This window comes from Leptosomus discolor, chromosome 1 (genome assembly GCF_034619465.1).
Source record: "Leptosomus discolor isolate bLepDis1 chromosome 1, bLepDis1.hap2, whole genome shotgun sequence".
In the NCBI taxonomy this organism is placed as follows: Eukaryota; Metazoa; Chordata; class Aves; order Leptosomiformes; family Leptosomidae; genus Leptosomus; species Leptosomus discolor.
The window spans coordinates 180,355,572-180,372,042 of record NC_141391.1 but is presented as its reverse complement, the minus strand read 5'-3'; the positions used below and the strand labels follow the sequence as shown (position 1 = coordinate 180,372,042).

General features: G+C 35.5%; 1 protein-coding gene across 2 annotated transcripts in view; it reads left to right on the top strand.

Moving 5' to 3' along the window:
- CAND1 (cullin associated and neddylation dissociated 1) overlaps nt 1-15,954 on the top strand; it is a 28,819-nt gene extending 12,865 nt beyond the window's left edge. Inside the window, exons 3-15 of one of the 2 annotated variants that reach the window (XM_086472017.1) lie at nt 3,057-3,211; nt 4,995-5,118; nt 5,539-5,795; nt 5,880-5,985; nt 6,475-6,620; nt 7,666-7,958; nt 8,635-8,776; nt 9,406-10,899; nt 11,674-11,769; nt 13,549-13,718; nt 13,818-13,982; nt 14,217-14,324; nt 15,405-15,954. In XM_086472017.1, coding sequence (XP_086328143.1) covers nt 3,057-3,211; nt 4,995-5,118; nt 5,539-5,795; nt 5,880-5,985; nt 6,475-6,620; nt 7,666-7,958; nt 8,635-8,776; nt 9,406-10,899; nt 11,674-11,769; nt 13,549-13,718; nt 13,818-13,982; nt 14,217-14,324; nt 15,405-15,629 — 3,481 coding nt within the window. In that variant the 3' untranslated portion in view covers nt 15,630-15,954. The remainder of the gene's footprint in view (nt 1-3,056; nt 3,212-4,994; nt 5,119-5,538; nt 5,796-5,879; nt 5,986-6,474; nt 6,621-7,665; nt 7,959-8,634; nt 8,777-9,405; nt 10,900-11,673; nt 11,770-13,548; nt 13,719-13,817; nt 13,983-14,216; nt 14,325-15,404) is intronic. The other variant, XM_086472023.1, reaches the window with a different exon arrangement.
- Nucleotides 15,955-16,471: the final 517 nt, after the last annotated feature.

Genomic DNA, 16,471 nt, shown 5'->3' with positions numbered 1-16,471 from the left:
TATTATATGTGTGTGTACACATATATATGCCATTATATACATAAATGTATGAAGTTGAAAGTTCTCTTCCCATCTTTTTCTTAGCGTCTTGAGTTTGTTTGGTTTTTGTAAAGTACTTTCAAAAGCTAGTTTTGGGAAGGGGGAAAAGTATTTACCCTTCTATATCAAACTAACTTGTGGCTGAACTGTTTAAAAAGTTTAATAATTGCTATTTGTTTCAATCAATGAAAATTTAAGTGTAAATTAATATATTAAAACTCTCTAAATACTACTTTTCTAAGCATGGAAAAAAGGTCAATCTTTGGGAGCAACACTCCCTTTGCATTTGACAAGGAGTTAAACTAGGCAAAAAATTCTAGTGGGAAGTTGTTTTATTGTTAATTATGTTAATCTGTTTTACAAATAATTTAATGATCTGTTTGTACTTCTGATGTTTCAATAAGTCATGACCCTATGGCCCTAAATCATTGCAATCTGAAATGTCTGGCATACTTGTGAATAGTGGCGTGTTTTTGAAAATTCATAAACTTTGCTTTCTTGATCTTAGTCTTGTTTTGATAAGTTATTTGGTTCATTTTTCCTCTAAGCTTTCCATTTGACTTCAACTCTCCACCATTAGTGTTTACTAACCCTATAGACATCATTTTAGTATCAGTTAGCTCTGCTGGAATCAACTTTAACGAAAAGCAGATGAATACAGTATTAAAGTTCAGTGTGGAAAAAACTGAAGTTTATATGGAGGCATTACATTCTGATGTAGTCCTAATATAGTTTGTAAGTGGCTTTAAGGTGCTCCTTTTTCTGCATTTGTTCATACATAATTTCCATGAATTTTGGTTTTATGGTTTGATTTTATAGAGAAGTGGTCTGCTTATGTTGTGTACAATGTTGAAGGCCAGATTTGGATCCTCTCTTGTAAGCCACAGAAACATCCATTGTTTCTGATCTGTGATGCTTGGCTCTGTCAGTTGCAGTAGGAGACCTGGCTTCTTCACTCAGCGCTTGAAACCACTTTAACGCTCTCTGTCTTCACAGCACGAATTTAATGGAACCACTACACGGGCTTGCTTTGACTTCTGTACTGCAAGTTGGGCATTGATTTTCACAGAAATGGCAACAAAACCTAAGCTTTTGAAAAATGCTTCCTAAAAAGTAGCAACTTCGTGCATGTTTTTCCACTCGTCAAAGTCTTCACCAGACTGTTTCGCTACAAAGGGCTTACTTACAATCCTCACACTTTACTGCTCATCAAAGTTCACACTGAGAACACACATGTAAAATCTCTTGAAAATCTGTGCTTTCTCGCTGTGGCTGAAGTTGAATTTGATGGTGATGTGTATAACTTGAAGTGTGTTTTATAGGAGGAAAAACACTGAGGTGCTGTTGAGAATCAGACTCTAGGGTTTTTTTTGTGGGACATCTGGAGCAGCTGCAAAACATCTAGAGAATGGTCTGTGCACAAGACCAAGTCAGAATGCTATTCATTATCCCTTTGATTCAGATGGAAGAGGAAAATAAATAGTAGTTTTCTGGAGATACATCTGTGTTTCTGTTAATTCTGCTGATGGGTTACACTTCCAGTTCATGATTCCCACATTTTCTGTAGGTAGTCCTCGCTATGGCTGCCTCCATTCTTGCCTCAAGCCATTGCTTTTTTTCCTATGTGACTGTTTCACGTAGCTTCTTGTCCTCCTGCCCTCACTTCTGTTGCGGTCAGTGCAGACCCTAAGCTTGGTAGGACTTTAGCTTCATGTCAGATCTTGCTGCTAGTGTTGATGTCTTATTAGTAAGCACGGTTTCTTGATTGGATAAATGTCACCACAGAGAATTAATGAGAATAGTTGGCAAGATCAACGTACAGAGAACAGAAGGTTAGAAAACAAGGGAGCTATGTCTTTCAGAGTAGTTACTGTAGGCATAGGTTAACTGTACTATTTTTTCATGGAATGTTGTAGGAATGCCTGTAGCACAACTTGTAAAACTTTTTTTTTTTCAGCATTTGATGTGTTCATTGTTAATGTAGTATGTTTGAGGGAGTTAAATTAGATTAAAATACTTAGTAATTTAAAGTCTTTTAAAATCAATTTCCCATTTCTGGGATGCTTTGTCTAAAGGCAGGTGTTTTAAAAATAGGGAGAAACTAGGTGAGCAAATTTGGAGTGAGAAGTGGGAGTGATAGTAGGAGAAAGAGTAAGTTCTTGGGAGTTCTTATGGAGGTTTTTCACAGATGAATGGAAGGAAATAGAGACAATATAAGACTCTGGTTTTGTGTGACTTCGCTTTTAGAACAGCACATTGACAATGGAGAGATGCTGAGAGCTGGTGATAAGGCTAGGAAGGTGAAGGATGCTGTATTTCTTAGCCATGAACTAGACTTTACTGGGACATCTGCAGTTTTAGTATTTTGAACCAATGGCAGTATTTGATGAATACAAGATCGTTATGATCCTCCAAACAGTTGGAAAGACTAAAAACTCACAATTCAGAGGAAAGAGAGGAAATGTTACTATGTGCTGCATGCATAGTGTTGCTTGGAGTCTGTGAAGGAGGGCGTGCCATATCATTGGTTTTTATTTTTCCATTTGCGTTCTGTTAAAGAAGTATAGAATGAGTCTGAGTGTGTATCAAATTGAACACAAGCGTTGTGTAGAATAAAGATGCGGTGATTAAGAAGGTTGCTTTCTTGTCTGTGAACTAAGCAGGCACCTGATGGTCAAGCACATAAACTGATGTCTCTGGCTAGGTAACTTTTGTTACAAATCTTGGTGTTAAGTGAGAAGTAAGAGGGACTCTGGTTTTGAGACTGAAGCAGAACAGTCATGCAAAAACAGTTTCCACCACCAGATGATAACCCATGTACTAAACCAGTATTTTGTTACTAGGTTTATGGGGACGGCTTATCAACCCAACCAGCTGAAGGTTTTCAAATGTTAAAATTCTGCTTTATATTGCTACCTAAACCAACCTTAAGTTTGTGACTTGAATGCAAAATCTGAAATAAAATGAGGGGTTTTCTTTAAGGTTGCAGATATAATACTTTTCTTCTGTTTATACAGCCTTGGTCCTTTGGTGAGTAAAGTGAAGGAGTATCAAGTGGAGACCATTGTAGATACCCTCTGTACAAACATGCTTTCAGATAAAGAACAGTTACGTGACATTTCAAGCATTGGCCTTAAAACTGTGATTGGAGAACTACCCCCAGCTTCCAGTGGTAAGGCATTTTGTACTCAGGACTGTATCATTTCATTACTAATTAAATAATGCAAAAGCTGTGTCCTTTAATGAAGAGAATTCAGCTCATTTAACATTGGAATTAATTTCTGAAAGAGGAAAAACATATGGCACAAATATCCTTTTAGTTTCTTCTCTGACTGTATTTCCAGATTTTACTTGTTTAAAAACTTTTTTACTGAAGAATGGTGTTAATGTGGAAAAACATTTTAATAGCCTATTTTAATAACTGCTGGTAGAACATTTCTAGGCTGTAGTAATAGCTAAATCTCATCTTGCTTTTTGATTGATAGTATACTTTAAAATTTATTATAACTTGGGTATTTTTCTTTAATGATCTGATTTCTCCTCTCAGTTTCTGGTAAGTGTTTTGAAAAGTACCTTGTGTTTCTAACAATTGCCTGTTAAATTACTGAAATGCTTACCTGCAATTTTAAATGAAGGTGGTCTTTCCTTCAAAAGAGAGAGTAGTGATGAACAGCTCGTCAGTTAATGGCCTTACTTTTTTATTCAAGTGCTTTTCAGATATCGTAGTGTAGGATATGAATGAGAATAGAGGAGTGATTAAAAAGGTTTTGGAAATGCATTTTCTAGAGACTGAGGCTTCTTAAATTAAAAAGTAAAAAAGCTCTGCATTTTAACATCATTTGTTGAAAGCCCACATGTAACTCTTGCTTCTATCAAGCATTAGTGAGATGCATTTTAATAAATAATGTTTAAATAAATAACATTTGATAAATAACTAATCTTAAGTAGATCAGTTTTAAGCTTTTGTTATTTTGTTTGCCTACACAAAGCAAAAGGAGACTTTGGGGTGGAAGTAAAGCTTAAACAAAAATGTAGGAAAAGCTTTCAATATGATTAGTACTGTTAATACAAAAGAAACCTAGGTGTTATTTCTTGCTCTTAACTCAAACATAGGCTGTTGCCTTTTTTCTTAGCCTCTATGGGAACACATTTGACTGCCCAATTGTTATCTTATGTTTTAGTTATATAGTTAAGAATAAGCCATAAATATATATGAACTAGATTTAATATAGGTTGGAATGGTATTAATTTCACATTGAAATTCCCAACGTGTGATTAAAAAAACTTCATGCAAATGAAGATGAGCACTAGCTGTTGGGTTGCTGTTACCATGACATGAGTTTCTTTCTTTCTCATAATTACTCTGAACAATGCTGGACAGTTGAGGGAAGGGGGAGCTATGGACTTGTGGTAAAGACATTTTTACTTGAATTTTAAAATACTTTGGGTATACATTTTTATTCCCCTTTCTCAAATGTTTCAGCAGTATTTCAGGTACTTATTATTTAAGTAGCTTCTTGTGCATAATAATTTAGTTTTGCTTTTTTGTTATGCAGCCATTTTTTAGAGTTGTCTCTATCTACTCCTGTGCTTCCCTTTACCTTTTAGTTTATTCCTTTATTTTTATGTATAGTCCTTTCATTTATTGCTCTGAACTTGTCTTGGCATTCACTTTCCCTGCCAAAATCGGTGTCCTTTCTGTTGTATATACCTTATGGGACAGTTAAGAAGCTCTGCTTCTTGGGATGTTTCTACATAGGTAGCCTTTCAGCTTTAGTGCAGAGCATATGTTACATTAGCAAACAAACTGGCTGTTCAAGCTTGTTTTATTGGGTGGGAAAAGCTTCTTTATGTTGAGATCATGTTCCTTTCCATGGTCACAAATGTGATCTTTGGTGTTAAAAACTGAAATATTTTTTCATTATGAAAATGCTGAGGTTTTGTTATACTTTCAGGTTCTGCATTAGCAGCTAATGTTTGCAAAAAGATCACAGGGCGTCTCACTAGTGCTATAGCCAAGCAGGAAGATGTGTCTGTTCAACTGGAGGCACTGGATATCATGGCTGATATGCTGAGCAGGTAAACATTCCTCTTCCAAAATGCTGGTGAATGCTGATAAAAACATTGTAAAGGAACTTCAGTTTTCCAAATGTTAAATTTAAATTACTTTAAGTTATGTGAAATAATATGGTGGTGTATAAAGTATAGGTGAAACATCATTTAGGAAAAAAAAAGTGAATGTATTGAAGATAAGTTGATTGATAGATCGATTATTATTTAATCTTCTGAGAACTGTGGTTTTAAGCTTATTTTAATATTCATTGCTTTGAGGGTATGTTTTAAACTAATTTATTTTTTAAGAAATTCCAAAGCTTAAATTTAAAGACTCAATTGGAATCTTTGTGATGTTTTGGGAATATTTAAAGGAAATGTTGTACAGTATATGAACAAGGTTATCTAGATTCAATTGGTTTGAGTTTGTGTTTTGTCTGTTTTAAGGCAAGGAGGACTGCTTGTTAACTTCCATCCTTCAATTCTGACCTGTCTGCTCCCCCAGCTGACTAGCCCCAGACTTGCTGTGAGGAAAAGAACCATCATTGCTCTTGGTCACCTGGTTATGAGTTGTGGCAATATGGTTTTTGTTGACCTCATTGAACATCTGTTGACAGAGCTGTCTAAAAATGATTCCATGTCAACAACTAGGACCTATATACAGTGTATTGCTGCTATCAGTAGGCAAGCAGGTCATAGAATAGGTAAGAAAAATACATAAATTATCCGTAACTTTACAAGTTTTTAGATGAGAGTAATTACTTTGCTAATTTTTTTTCTCTTACCAGGTGAATATCTTGAGAAAATAATTCCTTTGGTTGTAAAGTTTTGTAATGTAGATGATGATGAACTACGAGAGTATTGCATTCAAGCCTTTGAATCCTTTGTTAGGAGGTAAGTTATTCTCGGATACCTATTTCAGGCTTTCTTACGGTCTAATAGTGTGCCATTTGTTTGTAAGCTGTCAAGAGACAGTCTCCTTGGTACAAAATATTTTTGCAAGCTTCGAGCTGAAGTGGTTCCTATAACTTTATCTTGTAACTTAACCATTAAGCAGTGTGTTATGCCCGTACTTTAGAAATTTTCTACTGTGCCATTACTACTTATGCAAACAGGAGGGAGGAAATACTCTAATATTGGTTGTCTGGTAGTGATGACAAAAAAGGCATATCTTGGTCCTTTGCAACCTTCCAGTCTAGCAGATCTAGTTGCGTGGTAACATTGCCCTTTCTGACCTTCCTTTCTGAATTTCTGTAATTCAGATGGATGCGTTGATGGTACTTGGTTTGGTTAATGTCTCCAAAGTACACTATATAGCATGAAGTCTTGAGAAATATTTTAATTCTTCAGAGTCATTTGACATTGTATTTTTGTATTATGCAGATGTCCAAAAGAAGTTTATCCTCATGTATCTACTATTATAAACATTTGTCTTAAATATCTTACTTATGATCCTAATTACAATTACGATGATGAAGATGAAGATGAAAATGCTATGGATGCTGATGGTGGTGATGATGATGATCAAGGTACATTTTCTGCACTCATCTGTGAAAATTGATATGTGTGGTATTGCCACTAAGTACCAGCATTTAAATGACTTGTATGCTTTTGAATTCAATTTTTGTACTGTTTTTGTACATACCTTATGACCTTACTTCTTGGAATAAAAGTATAGGATGCTGTTACTGGAGATAAATAATTCCAAGGGAGAACACAAAGTACAAGGCCAATATTTTAAAATACTTGAAAGATGGAAGAAGGCAGAAGCATGTAGGCTGATATGACTAAAGTGAGAAGAACATCAGTTAATGAATTGAAAATACATGTTCACCATGGGAGAGTCTTCTCGCTACTTTCCACTATAATATATTGTACCTAATGCATAAAGTAAGAATAGATTGAAAATTGTAAAACACTTAGTTTTTTTTTTTTTTGTAGGATTAAAAGTGTGTTAGACTGAAAGGCATAAGGTATTTATTTATTGTTAATATGGTGGCATTACCTTGCCATATGTAAGCTTTATGAAAACGTGGACACAAAAGTAATATGAACCCAGAGCATAACATTTTCATTACTTTAAGAATGAATGAGCTGCATAGTTGTTGCTTCAGCATTTAAAAAGTCAATTTGTATTGCTTATTTTCTTTTGTTGTCATTTTTGGGGACAGAGTATGGTTTGATTTACTCCTAGAAAGAAATAAACAGGATAATTTGTTGAATCTTGATCAGCTAGTAATTGTTGCATTGTCACTAATGTCACAAATGAAGAGGAATATGCTTTAAATCAGTAGTCAGACTATAAATATGATGGGAACCACCTCGTCCTGTTTGCAGTTTAAATTAATACATGTGTAAGACTAGCATGAAAAAATTGTCAGAGGAAATAATGAGACTTACGATTTAGGCAGTTTAGAAGGCTTTTTACGTATGTTTTTTGACATACTTCTGAGCCTGTTTCTTTGGTATGCCTTACACGAGGAGCCCAGGTGTGTTCTTATTAATTGTTTAAAATAAAACTTGATGCTTTTATTGTCTAGACTTGAACATATGCATAATTTATTTTTTTCCAAGGGAGCGATGATGAATATAGTGATGATGATGACATGAGCTGGAAAGTGAGGCGTGCAGCTGCTAAATGTCTGGATGCTGTGGTTAGCACACGACATGAAATGCTTCCAGAATTCTACAAAACTGTATCACCTGCTTTAATAGCCAGATTCAAAGAACGTGAAGAGAATGTTAAAGCAGATGTTTTTCATGCATATCTTTCTCTTTTAAAACAAACTCGACCTGTGCAAAGTTGGCTTTGTGATCCTGATGCAATGGAACAAGGAGAGACACCTTTGACAATGCTTCAGAGTCAGGTTATTTGTCAAGATTTTTGTTACCTTTGACACACTGAAGTTGTGCCCTGTTCATAAAGATAGTTCTTGAAATGTGCCACATCGTACTTTCTTCATACACAGATTACAGTTTATTACTGTAGCACTAACAGAGAGCAAACTAGGTAGACTGGCCCAGAAAAGTGTAGCAGTCTTGGAAACTGAAATTACCAACGCATGCAAATGTGTTTCTCTGATTTCGGTCGTTTACCATCACCTGTAAATGTTGCATGTCCTGTGTAGTTTAGCCAAATTACCAAAGCAAAGTAGTTATTTTGTGCATTCTTTAGTGCAGATACAAGCTCTAATGATAAAGATGAAACCTGATTTGCTACAACATATTTCATTTGCACAATAAAAAGGATAGCGCTGAAAACTTTTTCTAAGTGAATTACCTGGGTGACTTCTTGCTCTCTACAGTTTTATTAATGCAAATCTAGTTTTGGTTTGTTTCATCTCACCTTTTAAATTACTATTTTTTTTTTGATAGAAATTCTTTTGACTCTTCATTTCCCAGTGTTTATATAACTTCTCTAGTTCTGTAGAGAAATCAGAAATAGTGAGGTAGGACACGCATCTTTCTTTCTGTCCCCCCAGTGATCAAAGATGAAAGAAATGTCACCTATTGAATGAATTAACAGATGTGTGATGATTACAGGTCCCCAACATAGTTAAAGCCTTGCACAAACAGATGAAGGAGAAAAGCGTGAAGACTCGTCAGTGTTGCTTTAACATGCTGACTGAGCTAGTAAATGTATTACCTGGAGCCCTAACGCAACATGTTCCTGTACTTGTACCAGGTATGAGAAACATATTATTAACTTAAAGATTTATTAGTAAATTGGATACAAAGTTTCGAAATCTTTAAATCTTGACTGTGATTTTTGCAAAAGCTTTGAAGTGTTGCTTCTATTAAAATAAATTGGCAAAATAATCATCTACTGTGTGGATCCATATAAATATTTTAGTGACATATTTCCATTAATCTTGAAAACAGGGGCTGGCTCTAAGATTGAGATTTGTTTTCCTTCTATATGAAAAAAAAGTTAATTTCCTTCTTAATTGCAAGATCAAACTGTGTTCTTTCTCATCTCGACAGTGTGAAATACTGTCCATATTTTAGGTTTAGGGACCTAAAATGTTGAATTTTGATGTTACAAGGAAAAGTAAGTTTGGAAAAGTTAGAAGTTCAGAATCACTTTATAATTAAGAAAATAAATCACAAACTATCAAGTGACCCGTGTCCTCTGTGTAGAGGAAGCTTGAAAATGAATTGAGTAAAATGGTGAAAGGGGCTTGGAAGCATTCAAGAAGGGCTGGGAGCAGGAAAACGTGAATTCAGTGTAGCTGCCTTTCTTCAGAAATATTGAGGTGTTCTAAGAGAATATAAATACCTAATCTAAAAATACATTTTTCCTTTTTCTTCCAGGAATAATTTTTTCACTGAATGACAAATCAAGTTCTTCTAATCTGAAGATAGATGCTTTGTCCTGTTTGTACGTGATCCTCTGCAATCATTCTCCCCAAGTGTTTCATCCTCACGTGCAAGCATTGGTACCTCCAGTTGTAGCTTGTGTTGGTGACCCATTTTACAAGATAACATCTGAGGCGCTTTTGGTTACCCAACAACTTGTGAAGGTCATTCGTCCTTTAGACCAGCCTTCTTCCTTTGATGCTACTCCTTACATCAAAGATTTGTTTACTTGTACAATCAAGAGATTAAAGGCTGCTGACATTGATCAGGAGGTGAAAGAAAGGGCAATATCTTGCATGGGTCAAATCATTTGTAGCCTTGGTGACAGCCTAGGCACAGACCTGCCTAGTACACTTCAGATATTCTTAGAGAGACTGAAGAATGAGATCACTCGGTTAACTACAGTCAAGGCCATGACATTGATTGCTGGTTCTCCTTTGAAGATAGATTTGAGACCAATCCTTGGGGAAGGAGTTCCTATCCTTGCTTCTTTTTTGAGGAAGAACCAGCGAGCTTTGAAACTGGGCACTCTTTCTGCTCTAGATATTTTAATTAAGAATTACAGTGATAGCTTGACAGCTGCCATGATTGATGCTGTCCTGGATGAGCTTCCACCTCTGATTAGTGAAAGTGATATGCATGTATCGCAGATGGCCATCAGCTTCCTGACAACGCTGGCTAAAGTATATCCTTCCTCCCTGTCAAAGATTAGTGGGTCCATTCTCAATGAACTTATTGGGCTGGTGAGATCGCCTCTACTTCAGGGTGGAGCTCTTAGTGCCATGCTAGAATTTTTCCAAGCTTTGGTTGTGACTGGTACAAATAATTTAGGCTATATGGATTTACTGCGCATGTTAACGGGTCCAGTGTACTCACAGAGCACAGCACTTACTCACAAGCAGTCTTATTATTCCATTGCCAAATGTGTTGCTGCCCTTACTCGAGCCTGCCCTAAGGAAGGACCAGCTGTGGTAGGTCAGTTCATTCAAGATGTCAAGAACTCAAGGTCCACGGATTCCATTCGGCTTTTGGCTTTGCTTTCTCTTGGGGAAGTGGGGCATCACATTGACTTAAGTGGACAAATTGAGCTGAAGTCTGTAATACTAGAAGCGTTCTCTTCTCCTAGTGAAGAAGTCAAATCGGCAGCATCTTATGCATTAGGCAGTATTAGTGTTGGCAATCTTCCTGAGTATCTGCCGTTTGTCTTACAAGAAATAACTAGTCAGCCTAAGAGGCAATACCTTCTTCTTCATTCCTTGAAAGAAATAATTAGCTCTGCATCAGTGATTGGTCTCAAACCATATGTTGAGAACATCTGGGCCTTACTCCTGAAACACTGCGAATGTGCAGAGGAGGGTACAAGGAATGTTGTTGCCGAATGCTTGGGCAAGCTTACGTTAATAGACCCAGAGACTCTGCTTCCACGACTCAAGGGATACTTGGCATCAGGTGAGTAGTAGTAACTCATGTACATATTGTAGCAAATGGCCTTATGCTATCTGTTAATAAATTGATATAGTTTTGCAAATTATTTGCTTAAATTTTGTGATACTCTTAAAGTTCTGTTCCCCCCACCTCTCTGACAGTGTGAAGCTTAAGTGGTTCCATTTTTACTAGAAGTTGTTAGTCATACATAACATGAATTACTTTCATGTTCTGCTTTCAGACTGTGGTATTTCAATTAATGATGTTATGTTAGCAAAGAGTTATAAACTTAAAGGGGAAGGAGCGTGGGTGACAAAGGAGCAAATTGCCAAACCAATTGCAACATGTTGACTTTTTGGTGTAAATTACAGTATTCCTGATTTTCAGATAAGGATTCTGAAATTTTTAAGGATTAGGAAGGATCATTGTGCGTAATTCATGAATCAGTTTCATATCAAGAACTGTATTCACATGTTTTCTTCATATGCTTCTGCTTTGAAGGAGAGAGTTATTTGTAGGCCTGTGTGTGATCATAAAAAAAAATCTGTTCTAATAGGCTTATTACTTGACTTTTCTGTAGCAGATAACATTCAATGCTTATTACAAATGTTATGATGGTTTTCCCCGTTTAAAATGTTTTTACTTGAGTTACGTATTGCATTGCTAGTAATAAATAGTGTTTCTTGTTTAGCGTTCTTGAGAGAACTAGAAGTTTAAAAAGAATGGCATTGAGCATGATTTAGATTCTGTAGTTGTACTGTTTTAATGTTACACATTCCCACTTTTGTTTCATATTAGGGTCCTCGTATGCTCGAAGTTCAGTGGTTACTGCTGTTAAATTCACTATTTCTGATCATCCACAACCCATAGACCCACTCTTGAAGAACTGCATAGGTAAGTTCTTTACTTTTACTGACAGTCTCTTTGTTTTCAGTCAATAGAATTGCATTTAAAATCTGGTTTTTGTGTTTTCAGAAGTAAATATTTTGCAGGTACTATAATTTGCTGCTAACGATAAGTGGTGGAACAGTTATAAAATGTTTCCATAATAGCCAGTTACTTCTATAGTCCTAGTTGGTTTGAATTCTGAGCAGTAGAAGTTGTGTGATTAAAAATTGCATGTATTGAAGCTGTGATGGTCAATACAAGAAGCTAGGCCTCTTAGGAAAATGGGACCCAAAAGCAGATTTCCTTTCCCGTGCTCTTGCCAAATTGTATCAGTTTGATGTAGCAAGGTACTGTCTTTACCCAGAACAGTGGCCTTGGAAATGTTTGACATTCAGTCACTTAAAATATGTATGCACATGTGAATTCTGAGTATTACCAGGTGGTGAATTGTGAATTTAGGTCCATGATTCTATAATGCTTGTGGTCTGAAAGCATTTGGAAGTGTGTATATTTTTACAGGGATAAGGTAATCGGACCTTGTGTAACATCAGTATGATAAAAAGCTTTGCAGTGCTGTGGCTTTTTGATCTTTTCTTATTTGTATGACAAAGTATTGTAGATTTGTTTAATATGCTGTGGTGAATGTTTTGTAGTGGATTAATTACAGGTTTAAAGATCTGTTAAAAAAATTATGTATACTGCTAAACCTAATGGGGGGTGGGGCGGAAAGATTAATCTTTAAAAACAGTCTTGTGGAGAGCAGTTTTTATTTATGGGGAAGTGGAGTTAGTTCCTATGTGTTGTTTTCATCACTAAGCTTGATTTTTTTTTTTGAGAAATAATATAGACAAGAATTGATTATGCTTGTGGGTTGTTCCTGTTGCTCTCCCTCCCACTGAAGCTGCCTTGCCCCTTTGGATTCTTGAAATATTTATTGATTATTCAGTCAAAAAACTATTGGTATCCAGTACTTACAAAACCAAAGATGTCTGAGATTTTTTTTTTTTACCCAGTTTCTTTTGTGTGTGTAGAAGTTGCTTTCATGTTACAAGATGTACTTTGTTGTTTTTCTCCTTTTAAAAGTTTCACTCCTCATGGAAGTTGCTAGTAAAACTTCACAAACGTTGAAAAATATGATATATTCCTGAAGGCATTTATTTTAACAAGGCTGTGTTATAGAACTATAGAAATTCTAATTTGAAAATGCCTGAGGGTGGGAGGGGACGAGAGAGGTGTTGCTGCATTAATATATACCGAGTAGGTATATATTTTAAGTATTATTTTTTAACAATTATTTTAAAGAATTACTTTATGATAATTTAGGTATTCTCAATATAAGCCAATTTAGGGGTTAAAAATCAATATGTTGATAGTTTCCTTAAGAGGAATTCTGTAAATCTTGAACTGCAGAATTGGAATTGGTTTTCTAATGCATATTCTGAGAGACTTTTAATGAAGAAAAGGAAAGGTTAAATATAGTTTTCATTAATTTACACACTATACCTTTAGAAAAAAATTGAAATATCATTACTGGCCATTTATTTTGATGGTGAGTTTTCTACTTCTGTTTCATTATATGAAATACTATATATCAATTATTCATTTTATTATAATGGATATATTTGTGTAACAATGCTAAAATAGCAGGTATTGGTCTTTGTTACGTGAAAATAACTCCTGCACTAAACATGACTTTTTGGAAGGTTAAAACTAAGCAAAGATAATTTTAAAGCAGCAAATGAAAAAGATCCTCATAGGTTGATTTATTTCTGTACGTGATTGCAGGCGATTTTCTGAAAACATTGGAGGACCCGGATCTCAATGTCAGGAGAGTAGCCCTAGTGACATTTAACTCAGCTGCACACAATAAACCGTCATTAATAAGGGACCTCTTAGATACTGTGCTTCCTCATCTTTACAACGAAACAAAAGTCAGAAAGGAATTAATCAGAGAGGTATGTTAACTTAGAAAAACAGTGCTAAATATATGTAAGTAGATTCTTTGTTTTTCTGAATATATTACTACTTAACTTTGTTTTTTTATTCGCTGACAGGTGGAAATGGGACCATTTAAGCATACAGTTGATGATGGGTTGGACATAAGGAAAGCAGCTTTTGAGTGCATGTATACCCTTTTGGATAGCTGTTTGGATAGACTAGATATATTTGAATTCTTAAATCATGTTGAAGATGGCCTGAAGGATCACTATGATATTAAGGTTAGCTGTCATTTTTCTCTGCGTAAGCAGTGACTTAGTCAAAATATTTTGAACAGTGAATAGACTGAAATCGTAAAAATATTACTTCATATGCTTAAGTACTTCACTATGTTTGCCGTTTTCATTAAAGTGTTGCTGTTAAAAAGGTTACACAGCATTGTAGGAAATATATCTCCATACATGTGCTGAGCGTAACTAATCGTTGAATTGTTGTGTGTTTTTTTCTCAACCTAGATGCTAACCTTTTTAATGTTAGTGAGGCTGTCTACTCTTTGTCCCAGCGCAGTGCTGCAGAGGTTGGATAGGCTTGTTGAACCTTTGCGTGCTACGTGTACAACTAAGGTATTTAAATTTAAGCTTACTTACGTTAATGATTTTGTTACCTTACAAAAATATAAATGAACTGGCTTATGAAGAATACTTCTGTACTGCTGCAGCATTTCCTCAGTTGCAGTTGATAAGCTGCAGTAAGCAGTATGATACAAATATGTGGGTCTTTATACATGTATTGTTTCTTTAAATTATAAATGGAGGGATAGACTTGTTAACTTCTTTTTAAAAACCTTCTGTTTCTTTGCCATTTCTTTTGTTCCTTAAAAATTTAGCTGCCACTTGGGCAACTTGTAAGTCTCACTTAATTATAATTTAGTGGAATTGGAATACTGAGAGGTTTTTTTGACTTCTGATGATTACGTTGTTTCAGACAAGCGTTTGGGTGATGAAGGATGGAGGCAGTGTAAAGTAGTCCTATTTTTGTTGTTTTGGTTTTTGGTTTTTTTCCCCGCCTTCATTTATATTATAAGATTCTTGTGTCTTGGCAGTTAGTCTGTCTCCATTCCTGCTCTTGTCTCGATCCACCTGCGTGCTCTGACAGTCATTTAATGTCTGATACACCTTGCTTTTCTGTTACTGTAGTCTGTTACATTTCACATCAAGAAATTGGACTGCTTTTAATGATAATGTACGTTTGTATTGTTGAAACGTCTTTGGGAATTATAACAGAAGGTTAAGCAGTTGTTCTAATGAAGGTCAACTTTTTAAAAAAGTTCTCTGAAAACTGGAAGTACTGTGATAATATCAGATTAATGTCATTTATTGACCTTACTAGCTAGAGATTGACTGCTATAATTGTTTTGATTTGGTAATTGATTTGGTAGCTCATAAGCTTTTTCTGCTTACCTTGAAGTATTCAAGTTTTAAGTCTATTTGTAAACCACTGATTAAAAAGTCTGCTAAAAAGTAGGTGTTTGAGGTTTTGTTTGTTTGGGTTTTTAAAGAGCTTAGGCCATTTTGAAGGCTGTGCAAAGTGTTAGTGTGGAAGGAAATAGGTCTTTGTAAGATACTTTTTTTTTTTAAGATGGGCATAGAGGGAGGTTTAAGCAAAAGTACTTACTTCAAGTATACTTTCATTTTTTCCCCTAGGTAAAGGCAAACTCAGTGAAACAGGAGTTTGAAAAGCAAGATGAACTGAAACGATCTGCTATGAGGGCAGTAGCAGCGCTTCTAACCATTCCAGAAGCAGAGAAGAGTCCATTAATGAGTGAATTCCAGTCACAGATAAGCTCTAACCCTGAGCTGGCAGCCATCTTTGAAAGTATCCAAAAAGATTCATCATCCACTAACTTGGAATCAATGGACACTAGTTAGATGTTTGTCCAAAATGGGGACCATTATGTTGAACCATACGATGCACTGAATTGACAGGTTATGAGTAAGAAACAGAAAAAGTATCTAATCTACACATTGTTCCACTTTATTTACCCTTATGGAGACAGTTGGCTTTTCCCATTGTTGCTTTTCTAGCATTTATTCCAGAAATGTATTTCCATAATCCAGTTTGTTAACCACTCTTGTTTTAGTGGATTTGGCCACATTTGGGAATTAAAATGACGCATGGTGTATGGAAATAGGTTCCAACATCCATTTGCCCTGTAATGTTTAGGATTAAAATGTCAAAATTTTGTGACCATGATTTTTTTTTCTTTTATTCACTCTTTCTACTTGTAAACAAAAAAGGGGGGTGAGGTGGGATTCAAACATCCAGGTGCACCATGTTTTTGTATAATTCTTTATTCTTTTTTGTTTCAGCTTCATAAATTGGTTTGGCTGGCAGATGAATTCTGTGTAAGATTTATTATATTCAAGAGACGGTTTGGGCACAGTTCAAAAAAGGCAGACATAAATGTCACTTTTAAAGGCGTGGGGATTGGAAAACAAATATCCCTGTTGTGCACACTAATTTTGCATGAGCAAGTTTACAAATATATATTGTCTGTAAAACAGCATGTGCAGTTTATTCGTAATGCAAGTTAAAATAACTTCTACTGTATCAGTGCAGTTTTCAGGTATTTTGACATACAGACCATTCATACAGGAAGGGACGAATGAAGGTTGGTTTTCTTAACCTGGCTTTTTTAAATGCCAGTAGTACGACCCTGCAGGTGTTCTTACAGTAAATATGACAGTTCCTGCAGTTCTCGTGGTTTTTC